Below are 12496 nucleotides of genomic sequence, written 5' to 3' on the forward strand. Positions count from 1 at the left end.
GAGATTCAATTATTGACAACAACACAAATAGAGTTTTTAGGCCACGTTCTTATTAGAAGAACTCTTAATTTAGTCACAAGACAGGTGTTAGCACCTTTTCATATGAACTGTACAAAATCCTATTCGTAGAACATGAGCTGTGGTGTTCTATCTCCAGTTCATATTTACATCATATTATCTACAATCACAATACAAGCAGACATTTCACTACGTCCTAAAATAAGTACAACCCTGCTCCCCTGGTGTAGGAAAAATCACTTTTTATTCAGTTATTTTGTAGGGAGTAGGTAGGACAGTGTTAACCTCATCAGAGGCTAATTCACATACAAGCTTCAATAAATACTTAACTATATTCAGCTGCAATTAAAAGATGGTGACAAACTTATTTTTTCCCTTTCTTCTTTGCATCTTTGCCTTTAACCGGGGCTTCCTCTTCTTCCTTTCCTGTGGCAGCCTTAATCCTCTTCTTTCCCAGAGGGGTCTTTGCATACCAGTTCTGGTGACAAGCGATTAAGAAGGTAAAACAAGCATATGTTTACATTAAAAAGACAATTAAAAAAATCACAATGACGAAAATGTAATGATGGGTAAATTAAATATGACATATCCACTGTACTTTTAGGGCCTCTTCCTCTTCCTGAAACACGGGGTCAAACTTGGCTAAAGGGGCAACAAACTCAGCAGCAGTCAGGGGCCTGTTTGCCTGCTGAAGGATGCGACGCTTCGTGACAACGCTCTGGATCACCTGGACCATGTGACCTGGAGTGTAGCCATCAGAAATCTTGGCAAGAGAGCTGAGGTCCAGGGACTTGGTTATCTTTCCTCCCTGCTTTTGGATCAGGTGCTTCCACAAGACTGAAGGTAAGTAAGGTAATTTTTTATACCAACAAAGTAACGAATACCAGAATCATAAATTTGTAATGTGTCATTTCTTACTGTATCTTGAGCCATAGTCAGGTCTTGGGATGAGGATGATTTTGCTGTACATTTTACACAGAGACTTAATATCAGCACCTAGAGGGTCTGTAGTTGTTCCTACTATCAAAACACGATCTTCCCCTTTGATCAACTTAAGGCACTTGGGCAAATCTTTCTTCAACCGCTTAGGGTCTAACTGTTTACACACATAAAACATGTCACATGTCACCATGTCACTAAATAACTGAAACATTAGTACATCACAATGATGCCACCCTGTGTTCATAATGCTCAGGAGTACCTCTTTTTCTTCCTTGGGAACTTTCTTATAAAACATTTTCTCTGCATCTCCAAGCCATATTACTGAAGGCTGCAGCAGTCTTGCAACCTGTGTGAAGATGATTATGAAGAACAGCTTTTTTACTTTCTGGTCAAGTCAAACTGTAAATACCTGTGATACACTTCCATAAAATTCCTGATGTTATGCTTAGATCACCATGATATATAAACTTAAGCAGTATTATTTGTTATTACATGACAACATACTGCCCTGCATACCACATATCATGGTAGGAGATATCTTATGAGGTTAAGCATTACGCATATAGACTGGGTTAAGTTTAAATTTAAATTTGTAGGTGAAGATTAAGACCTCAAAGAAAGAAATGACAAATTTATGGTTTAATAGTGGTTATTCAAAGAACTTACTGGGTTCCTTTGAAAACCAGTGTCTCACCTTAAAGACAATGTGAAGCATCATGGCGAGGCCACTCTTGCCTGGGTACTTTCCAGCTGTGTTCAGGGGTGACAGATCGAACAGGTTGGCACCTGTCTCGTGGCAGATTGCATGGACCAGCATCTTCTTACCCACACCTCCCGGCCCTGTCAGTAGGATGGCCTTTATCAGAGGAGCTTTCTCATGTAGCACCTGAGAGCCTGCAAACAACACACATATAATATCCAAACTGCAAACAATTTCTTGCTATATTTATTCTAAATATGAAGTGAATAACATCCATACCTAATGGTAAAATTGCATATAGAGTTAAGATTTGTCGCACATCTGACAGTGATGGCATGGGCTCGATGTCATTTTGCCTCAGTGTTGTCCCAAGGTAGCTATAGTCACCTAGGAACAAGAGGGAACTACTATTACACCAGTAATTATTCATCTGCACATTTAATCAGTGGAAAAACTACAAGGAAGAATTTCAGAACCTTCATTCTGACCACAAAGACTAAAGGGCTCGTTTGAAATCATTCATTGTGATCACAATGTTTTGGCAATCACAAACCAGAAGAGGGCAGCACTCCACTACATAATTTCCAGATACCTGGACTGAAGAGTTGTGAATTTGAACAATGCATGGATTGTAATCACATTAAAAGCTCACATACAATTATGATCATAAGAGACAAAAGACAAGACAAAAAAGCTCTGAAAAATGGCACACCAGTCTACACAAATAATTTACAAAGTCTTACCCAGGTAATCCTGCAGCCTGACATTATTTGCCTTTTTCAACAAGCCCTGTTCCACCAGCTCCTGACACAGAGACTCAAGAGTCCTAGTAGATGTGAATACATTGTTATTGTGTTATCCAGTATTTGCATTTACTAATTTATCCACTTCATACCACTTAATTTTGTACTGGAAATCATGTAATTCATTCAGTTCATTAGGTATAGGCTCTGTGAGACCTCACCTATCAGCTGTCAGATCTTTTTCCTTTTTCTTCTTCTTTCCACTCTTAGATCCTTTCTTTTTCTGTGGTGTAAAAAAATATTTTCAGGAAAAGGCTCAAGGAAGTCAATGTAAACTGTGACCTCTGTCTTTCAATTAAATACCTTTGCATTTCCTTTGGTTTTACCACCCTTGTCTTTATCCACAGCTAGCTTCCAGTCAGCCAGCTCTTGTCTCATCTGCTCATCTACCTGATACAGAATAGAACAGACCACTGAGTGCAACAACAGGTGGTGCCATTATCAGTGACTCAGACACTGCACTGGCCAAACAACTTGCACACAATACCCTGCTGTTTTATTAGCCAGTAAAAATTAAAATATTGGCTTTGGGCTTTTCTATACTGTAGTCAGCATCACCTGCACTCGAATGTCTGCCTCAATGACTTTCCTCTTTTCTTCTTTGATCAGCTCCACCTCGTGCCTCTGGCTGAAATTCTTGGATTCATTGCGGGTTTTCCAAACATCTGAGGACGAGATTCACTTCATGCTTTATCAGGAATTAGCAATATGCTAGTATACACTGAACAGTGGCAACTGGCGTAAACTGGTGTAAACTGGTGCTTAAACATACCTATGTAGGTTTTGTTTCCCACTTCCAAGTCTGACAGAAAAGCTGAAGGTAGCATCTTCAACCCTGCCTCCTCTTCCTGTGGTTCCAAATTTAAGTTCAAAAGTTATATTGGTTCACTAAATATGCAACGCAAAGGAGTAAAAGAGTTGGGTTGAAGTTCCATGTATTCTATATTTTTATCCATTTAAAAAAGGCTGATAACACCAGAGTTTACTCAATGTTATAGTGAATAAATAAAATGAATTTAATGGAATTTAATGAGGCCTTACTACTTCTTCATCTTTCCCTTTGTCCTTTTTCCCCTTTTCCTTCTTTTCTTCTTTCCCTTTTGGTTTGTTGTTTGAATCCACCTCTTCCTGTGCAGCCATTTCTTCCATCAACTGAAAAATATAAATGTACACCAATCAGCATTCTCCTTATGCAAACTTCTGAAAAAATATACAACAAACCATACTTTTGACAGAGGGTGTATTTTACCTGCTGAGGGTTCTTTTCTGCAAAAATGAGAGCTGAGCCTCCGTCCTCTTCGTCAGGGTAGTCTGGAAATGATCCCGTTGCATCACTGTTTTTAAAAAAAAAAAACACACACACACACATACACACACACACACAAACACATAGAGGAAAAAAGTGAGAACTAATTACTTGTCACTATTACTCATGTCACAAAATGTGTAAATGTTACATAATTATAGCAAGAATCATACCACCCCCTCTTTGCCACCTTACCGGCATTCAATGAACCACTGCCGGATTTGGTCTTTCATTGTCTTGCTAATGTCATGACCCTCCACATCTCGTAGTTGTTTTGTGACTGCTTCCATTGACTTTTGGTAGTCTTCCTCATGCTCCTCCTGTTTAATCCGTGTTTGAGCTTCATAAGCCTGGGCAGTGATTTCCACAGGGCATGGCACTCGGTATTTTGGATCCATGACCTAAGATGGGAGTGACCAAAACATAATGTACTTTGATTGTCTCAGAAAAAAAATAAAATAAAGGAGAGGAAAATCATAAGTGTTTATTCATTCTGAACTGAAACAAAGAAAGATGGCAATACAGCTTCATAGCTTCTATTTTCAAACATTAAAAAGTTACATATACATACATACTTACAGTACATATATCAAAATTGATGATACTCACCATTCCCAGAAAAATCATTTCTTCATCCCGAGCAATCTTGGCCCTCTTCCTCTCTATGTAGCCCCTCCACACCTATCAATCATTTTCAACCAAATCTTTCATCATGCATGGTAAAAAAAAGAGGCAGCAAAAAAAAGGTTTATACAACTACACTGACAAAAGATAACCTTCTGTATGCAGACTGCAGCCAACTCAGTGCTAACTGTTCCAGTGTCCTTGGTCCCATACATTCTGTTCATATTTCTGCTCTCTTCATTCAACTTTGCCCTCAGACGTCCTTGGCGGGCCCTCTCAACCACTTGAATGATCTTAATGGCCTCCTCTTGACTCATGTCCTTGACCATTGGGGGCTGTAGGGACAATAAAAATAAGTAGACAAAATAACCAAAATATTTACTTTACATTATTCAATGAAATCTAACAAATAATAAATGAAAAGTATCATTTTAATTTTCCTGATGCAATATGTTTTTCCATGTAACAAAATATGTAAAATATGCAACATATACAGACTTTAACTAAAGCATGGCTCTTTTTTAGACTCACTTCAGGGCTTTCAATAACCTCCACCATTTTAAGGATATCTGTGAGCATTGTCTTTCGTTCTTGGAGTTCTTTGTTGCGTTCAGTGATGAAATAATGAGGGATAGGGATCTCAAGGTCTGCCTAAAGTGACAACAATGAAAATAGCTTATGAGTTGCACAGAGACATTCCTGATAAAAACCAATGTCTGGTGGAGATAAATCAGTGTTACTTTATTCAGATTTCAGAAATCAAATTCAGTTTAATTTTACTCTGAAAAATGAAACTCACAGGTCTGAGCTTTAAGTCGTGAAGGACGTCATCCATGTAGTGGTACTCTGAAAACTCTTTTTCCACCATTTCATTCTTCAGCTCTAACACCCTGCCTATCACACCATCAAGAATTGCCCGAATAGCTCGTCTCTTTTGAGGGTGGACCAACTGGTCATAGACCTTCTCCAGCCGTCTGAAGATTTGGATGTAACGCACATAAAGCATGGCCAGACGCTGGAAGAACACTACCCTGTCCTTTTCTGGACGAGGGGGCTCAGCAGGCAGCTCCTCAGTCAGCAGACGGCTCAACTCTAACTGGGCCTCTGCCCACAGCTCATTGTATGTCCTGGAAAAGAAGAAATAATGTTCTTGTGTTTTTTGCATTGTGTCTCTATACACTTTTTTTTAAAGACTGTCTTAAAACAATAGTCAGGTGCCTATAAAAACACTGAAATTTGTTTTGGTTGTTGTAATTATTTATCCTGCTCATAGTGGTCCCCCCTGTGATGGCGGACAAAATCCCCAGTCATTCTCATGTGCAAAAGTCTGTGTTAGTCAAATCAAGCTGACATCTTCCAAAGTTAGTCTTTGCAGTGTAATATTATCTCCTGGTGTTTCCACATCCCTTTAAGATACAAGCTCTAAAAGTAACAAAGCTGTGATTTAAAGCGCAACAAGGCCAACAAACAACAGGCAAACTGTCCATTTAATCAGCAGGTGTGTCACAGTCACTGGAGTCATTCTTGTTGCAACAGTTGGACACTGCTGCCATTAATGAGGTATGGAAAAACTGACTCTCAAACACTTAAATAAATATCAATGAAATGCTTTCAAATGTAAGTATTATTTTTAAACATTGTCAGCCTATATTTTTACGTTTTACACACAGCATGACAGTACAATTTCTCGTTAACATTGCCGTGGCTGTTTGCATGAAAGTAGCTTAAGTTACATTTGACAAGCTAACGTTAAACTACGGTAGCCGCTGACCGCACAACCAGTGCGACTGTGCCTGCGAGGATATTTACCTTTGCGACATGTCTCTGCCTCTGGGGAGAGTAAAATGTTTCCAGGGTGTCTTATCAAATAAGCAAACAAGTTATAGAGAGTTAAATTTAACAAAAGTAGGATGCAGAGTGTCGACCATGAGCTCAGCTTTCCTAAGTTGACGCTGTGCTCGGCCCGTCTCCATAGTAACAGTGTTTCCGGAAGTTACTCACTTGTTTTTAATAGCCTATAGGCTACCTTTTAATCAGAGGAAATCAATCACACTTTGAGTATGTTACGATTTTTACTCTTCCAACCACAGCCACGGCTGCTACTACCACCACTACTAATACTGTCTCCACAACTACCACTACAATTACTGCTGCTGATAATAATAATAATATTAGGACTAATGATAATAATATTATGGGATGTTCCCCCACTTACGTTTTTAATAAAAATAACTAATGCACGAGAAAATGTGCCTTTTTGTAAATAATAGGCCCACAGCGTCTCTAAACTACATCCGCGCACAACAAGGGAGACGCCACCAGGTGGCGCCCTTCATGTTAGCAGAGATGGGGCTCTCGCCTGATATACCATATACTGTAATGGGACGCATGCAAAGTGTAAATGCGGTGTATTGCTGGGAAAACTAGACTACGTCTCGGCAGATATAAAGGGAGCTGTAGCCGAATACATTTTCCACTGTAAATGACAGGTGATGAACAAATCTGCAAACTTCATGCATTAATACATGTTTGCACTCATTTACATTACGTTGGTTTGTCTTTTAAGGGGTGACTTATCATTCATACAGCTGAGCCAACAATCCATTAACTTTTTGGACTCCCTTTCAGATGCATCTTGAAATGTAGGCTGCCCTGAAGTGTCATATTTCTTAAAAGGACTATCACAATTATAGGTTTCTGTTCAAGGGTGGAAAACAGGCGCATTCTCCACAGCGCTTAGGCGGTCACAAGACTTGGACATCGGTGAACAAAAATATCGACACGCTGACAGGTCAGCCAGAAGCTTACAGGCCAACAGTTTCTTCTCTTCTCTGCGTTCAACATCCAACAAGTTGCTCCATTTGGAAAACTACTTCCTTGCGCGCTGCCGCGCCACGGTCTTTGTCCTTTATTTTTTCAATGGAAATTTCAGTTAGGTTCTTTCTTAAATGTTAAACCATTACTCTGTCCTCAAACGGGTCGTTTATATCTGAAGTTTAATAGTCCATTTTAAGATACAACTAGTGATGTTTTTGTGCGTAAAGGTGGGGCGCATGCCAAAGTGAGCGAATGCCACTGGAAGAAATTGCACCAAAGATGTCAACATTGCTTTACCACCCACTCGAAATCGATTGTATTACCTTCAAGAAGGTGGCTCCTCGTATAAATAGGGACGCATTATTTCAAGAAAGACGGTGGTGAGCACAATCTGCTGGCGGTTCTCTCTCTCTCCTATCGGAACTACAGACAACGCCTGGAAGAATTTGCTCAAGACAACTGTGTCCACTCTCCGGGACATAAGCATCTTTAACGCCCAAACTAGTAAGTCTAAAGTTAGATTAACTGCACTTGTTTTACCAATGTATGAAACTAGAAGAAATGCGACTGCTGCGTTGCCTATTTTCTGGAAATTAATCCCACTTTCAGTAGCTATGTATGTTACCTCATACATAGAATTTTTGGAGTAATTTTGACTATTGAAGAATCTTAAATGGCAATCTTGATACATCAGTTGAGGTGAAGCATGATGCAAAATGTACAGTTATCTTTTTGGTTGTGATAATAAAACAAATGTGATGATTGTCTGGCTTAACAGAAACCATGTAACTCCTGTGTAACAAAACTTATTTGCTTGCATATGTTTTCAGACAGTGAAGTCATGCAGGTGGAGAGGAAATGGCACATACTGTTGACTATCTTCTTTCTGCTCATCACCTCGGGTCAGTGTATGGACAGCAAGGAGGTCAAGCAGACGGAAAGAAGGACCCTTTTGGATCTAATCTTACAGGTTATCAAAGATAGCCAGCAACGGGACAAACCCGTCTCCAGGCGCTGTAGCAGTGGACTCTTCACTTCAGCCCAAGACATGAAATTCTCCTCCCGTGAAAAGCCTTTCTATGTTCCAAGGCTGGATAACAGTAGACTCATAGGTAAGCTGATAAGATTTATTTTTAGGTCCTGATGATGAAAGCATAATCCCCATTTTACTGTGGGAGACAGCTGTCAATGGTCTGGTCTGTGCAGTACATCTTATTTAGGATCCTTATTTAGTTTGGCTGAATGGAACTTGCTGTATGCATGTTAATTAAAGAAATATGGAAAAGAAAATTTCCATATTTGCCTGTTCTTATAAGGTACTTCGCAGGAGTATACTTAAAAGACAGGGTAGAGTATCCAGATCTTTCTGTCCTCAAATGTCCATCTTAATTTTAAGTGGTTATACAAAATGTAATGCAGATATGCTTCATTTGTGTAAGACAAAGAGGTTATGTCACATTTATCATACTTGGTGTTGCTTTCCACAACATGTCTTGAACATATCGCTCTCTCACTCAAGCTGTGATTGACTGATAATCAGAGACATGGATAGGTGCTATGAACTCATGTAGGAGGGGCACCGTCACACCAAACTTGTGAATGATTCATTCAGTATGATTCATTGTGGAATCTTCAACATGAATGGTGCCCCCCCTAAGACACACACACACACACACACACACACACACCACACAACACATTATGGCTTCCCAGAAAGCGTTTGCAATCACAGGCATCTCTGTAAGACAGAGCGAGAAAACAGGTTTGGCAGTGCTGTGTCACATCAGTGTAACTGACAGCACTGCATTACAGTCACTGTCACTCAGACACTGCTTTTGACCGTAATTATGGAATAATTAGACTAGTATCATTCTCACTGAAATTAATCGTCAGTTAATCCTTTCCCTGAACTAAATGGTATTTTTCTCTGACAAGTGAGGATGTGCTTGGTGTAGCTCTGCCTTTATTGACTTAAATAAAAACTTATGTCCAGATTTAAGCCATTTAAGAAAATCTTTGATACATATCTCTTCAATTATCTGAGATTCTAGACAGAAGGTTTGACCAAGTCAAACTGTATTAAAGAAAAGGTATCCAGGAACCTTTTGTGTATAGTGCCTGTTTTTATTGCAGCAACAGATACAGTTACCTTACAGTGCAGTCCAGGATTGGTAAGTGCAGTATGAGTTTATTAGGTGCTAAGTGAAGATAATGTGTTTGGTACTGCAATTTCAGATTCTCTCTACCATCACTATCAATTAGATCATGTTTTAAAATTGTTGCCCAGGCATTGTGCAGCTCAAAGTCTCAGCCGCAGCTTATGCAATTGGAAAAGTACCTTTCTCAGACCACTGACTGGATGGAATTTATCTTTTTGAGGATATTAAAAGCAGCATATTAGCAACTGGTGCGTGTGACACTACCAAAAGATCCATGGTCACGCAAGGTGAGATGCTTGAGACGCAATGAGGAGGAAGGGGAAGAAACATCTATGAATTCACTAAAGCGTTCACCCTACAGTTGTCCCAGTATTTTTCTTCTAATGCCATGGCTGTGTCATCAAAATGACAACTACAACAGGACAGACATTGAACGGACCGTATCTGTTACAGTTTCTCTTTTAATATGTATGCCACAAGAAATAAGTTTCAGACTGGTGGCTTTAGACGTGTGTATTTTATTGTTGTGGGCATGCATTTAATAATGGCCAGGAAATACAATACAAACAGATTATGTAGTGAAACCACATTATCTGACATTGCGTAATCCTAGTTGCCCTTTCACTGTTCACATCTGGGTTTTGGCTGGATGGCACAGTTGACTTTTACATGTCCATAACTCTTTTTGGAATAGTAAAATATATAAGTAAAATATATAGCTGTATATATCCTTTAATATGGTTTGTTTTGGCTTTACTGTAGGTCTGGTCTTAAAAAAGATTTTAAAATAACTTCCTATGATGACTTTCAAACTGGCAAAATGGTTATCTTTCATCTTCCTGCAGTTACATGCAGTTACAGCATTACATGTTCCTGGGGCTGGGGGCTAATGTAATGTTAGCCCAGTAACTACTTTGAATTGAATTCAATTTTATTTGTATAGTGCCAAATCATAATATACATTATCTCAAGGCACAGAGACCCAACAGAGCAAGCACTTGGCGACAGGGGGGAGGAAAAACTCCCTTTTAACAGGAAGAAACCTCCAACAGAACCGGGCTCAGGGTGGGCGGCCGTCTGCCTTGACCAGTTGGATTTAAGAGGAGAAAGAGGGGGTGGGTGGAGGAGAGAGGAGAAAAGAGAGAGAGAGAGACCAGGAACAGCTGTATAGGTAATGGTGTTATCAATAATAATGACAGATAACAGTGGTTAATAGTAATGATGAGTAGTGGTATATCTGGATCCCGCTGCTACTACTACTTGCATGGACTTATTCTGATGAGCATTAAACCCCCATACAATAATCTCTTTAGCCTGTTATCATGGCCAGTGTGTTATCAGACTGCTGCATGTGTTGCTTGTGTGGACACTGAGGAGAGAGAGGTTACCTGATGCCCATCTAGACCTTATGAAATGACACTGACACCATAGAGAATAATGTAATGAGATACATCATGGGAATACTACATATGCTGCACCACTATGTAACATAATTCACAATGAATAATGTTCATTTAGTGTGGTGTATTTAGAGATAAGTTTACATAAAATGAAGCAAGTGCAGTACTTCTTTCTACTCATCATCTTGGGCCAGTCTAAAGAAGGCAAGGAGGTCAAGCAGAAAGGAAGAAGGACCCTGTTGGATCTAATAATGTTTAAATAAGATGCAGTGAGTGCATGTCAGTAATTCTGATGCCCAAAATCATCAAGGGTATTAATCATGAATAATAATAACACAGCCTCATGTTGAACTGAACTATATTTTTTATCTTAAAGTGGTTATATTGAGAATTTTCTTGCATCACTATGATATTTGGAGGGCAGGCTGACTTTGACATTGACAGTCATATTTATCACTTTGTAACTTGGCAAGTGCTTAGCTGTGATGTTGATTGTTGATTGACAAGCTAACAGTGATTTTTCTCTTCCAGAAATTGTTCCTAGAGATGTAAACATGAAAGGCAAATTCATTCAGCATTTCACAGGTAAGAAAATTGCCATCAAAGACAACATCACAAGTGCAAAGTTTCAGCCTTGATTTTATTTCACTGCTGTCTTTTCCAGACATTGCAAACATCTTTTGGAGCATATTTGGTACTTTTCCCATGTAATTTTTATCTGGAAGGTTTTAGTTTTGCCCCTTTGAGAAAATCATTTTCATTCCTGTAAGCCAGCATACAATATGCTTAAGGCACAGAAAGCTTTGTCAACACTGGCACTCCTGTGAGTCAGAAGAGGGTTGCCCAGCTTAGCTGTAGGGCCGTAGTGTAGAGAAGCAGCACATGGTCTGAGGCCAACAGAATTAAGTTGAAGGCAGTGCAAGGTTAAGCTGATTATTTGTCTCAGGACTTATGAGTAGACTTCATTATTGGTGTGAAAATCCGGAAGCTTAAATATTGGCGCAGAAACTCTAGGTGATTATAACTGAAGACTCACTTCTTCTGTTCACTAAGGCCAGTTGAACCCTGACTACCTAATCATGTCTGTAATAGTGTTCACCTACACTTTGTGATTTGTCTTCTTCTATCAGTTGATTACTCACACACTCACTGTGCTTATAAGTGTGGTTATACTAGCAGATTGGAGGAACTAATGAATCCCTAAAAAATGTTTTCATTTTGCCTGATGAGACCTTTTCTATTAAGCAGGACCAGTCAAGTTCTCATCGGAGTGCAGAACACACTTTCATAGACTTTATCACAACACAAGGGATTGCTCAAGACCAGCATGTATGTATGCCGTTTTTCCTCTCATGTTGCTCTTTTTATAATGTGCTCAATGTCTGATCTTTCATCCTTTATTATCATGAGTATTGTGTTTTATATTATGCTTAGACCCTAAAAATAAGGACTTAGCAATGTTTGAATCAGCTTCTAATGACAGTTGGTGGGTTGTTTGCCATTGTTAATCACATGTAATGAAATCAAACCCAGTGCTAAACCTTTTGAGTGATAAAGTCTTAATAAATAGGATATTTTTCCCATACTTTAACTGCATATTGCATATTTAGTATACTGAATACTCTTGAATGAATACTTCCCTTCAATCATAGAAAAGCATTTTGAATTGCAAATTGATGTTCTATAAGCAAATGTCTAGGATTTTAAAAATGTGGCCTGTTCCAAGT

The 12496-nt window shown here is 39.1% G+C and overlaps 2 protein-coding genes and 1 long non-coding RNA gene across 5 annotated transcripts in view; 2 read left to right on the forward strand and 1 right to left on the reverse strand.

The window, feature by feature from the left end:
• Nucleotides 1-6384, reverse strand: LOC139627177 (dynein regulatory complex protein 11). Its single transcript, XM_071487890.1, has 19 exons — nucleotides 6203-6384; nucleotides 5193-5520; nucleotides 4925-5044; nucleotides 4546-4728; nucleotides 4379-4450; nucleotides 3965-4170; nucleotides 3713-3797; nucleotides 3505-3615; nucleotides 3236-3311; nucleotides 3022-3128; nucleotides 2767-2853; nucleotides 2625-2686; nucleotides 2404-2486; nucleotides 1940-2047; nucleotides 1655-1854; nucleotides 1220-1306; nucleotides 937-1114; nucleotides 617-855; nucleotides 1-496 (listed from the first exon to the last, which is right to left on the reverse strand). The coding sequence occupies exons 1-19, from the start codon at nucleotides 6211-6213 to the stop codon at nucleotides 383-385; spliced, it is 2457 nt and encodes an 818-aa protein (XP_071343991.1). The 5' UTR covers nucleotides 6214-6384; the 3' UTR covers nucleotides 1-382.
• Nucleotides 5527-12496, forward strand: part of LOC139627182 (uncharacterized) — a 22343-nt gene continuing 15373 nt past the window's right edge. The window contains exon 1 of the long non-coding RNA XR_011692512.1: nucleotides 5527-5953. This is a non-coding gene — a long non-coding RNA (uncharacterized lncRNA). The remainder of the gene's footprint in view (nucleotides 5954-12496) is intronic.
• Nucleotides 6691-12496, forward strand: part of alkal1 (ALK and LTK ligand 1) — a 14625-nt gene continuing 8819 nt past the window's right edge. The window contains exons 1-4 of one of the 3 annotated variants that reach the window (XM_071487898.1): nucleotides 6691-7714; nucleotides 8041-8322; nucleotides 11301-11354; nucleotides 12015-12098. In XM_071487898.1, coding sequence (XP_071343999.1) covers nucleotides 8052-8322; nucleotides 11301-11354; nucleotides 12015-12098 — 409 coding nt within the window. In that variant the 5' untranslated portion in view covers nucleotides 6691-7714; nucleotides 8041-8051. The remainder of the gene's footprint in view (nucleotides 7715-8040; nucleotides 8323-11300; nucleotides 11355-12014; nucleotides 12099-12496) is intronic. The other 2 variants (XM_071487897.1, XM_071487899.1) reach the window with 2 other exon arrangements.

Source organism: Trachinotus anak, unplaced genomic scaffold (assembly GCF_046630095.1).
Source record: "Trachinotus anak isolate AG129_WGS33_773 ecotype Australia unplaced genomic scaffold, CSIRO_AGI_Tana_v1 ptg000010l, whole genome shotgun sequence".
Taxonomy (NCBI): domain Eukaryota; kingdom Metazoa; phylum Chordata; class Actinopteri; order Carangiformes; family Carangidae; genus Trachinotus; species Trachinotus anak.

Coding starts and splice junctions, on each gene's coding strand:
- LOC139627177 (XM_071487890.1), bottom strand. Junction 2,687..2,766: donor AAACCAAAGGAAATGCAAAG/GTATTTAATTGA, acceptor TTTACACCACAG/AAAAAGAAAGGATCTAAGAG. Junction 2,487..2,624: donor AAAGATCTGACAGCTGATAG/GTGAGGTCTCAC, acceptor CACATCTACTAG/GACTCTTGAGTCTCTGTGTC.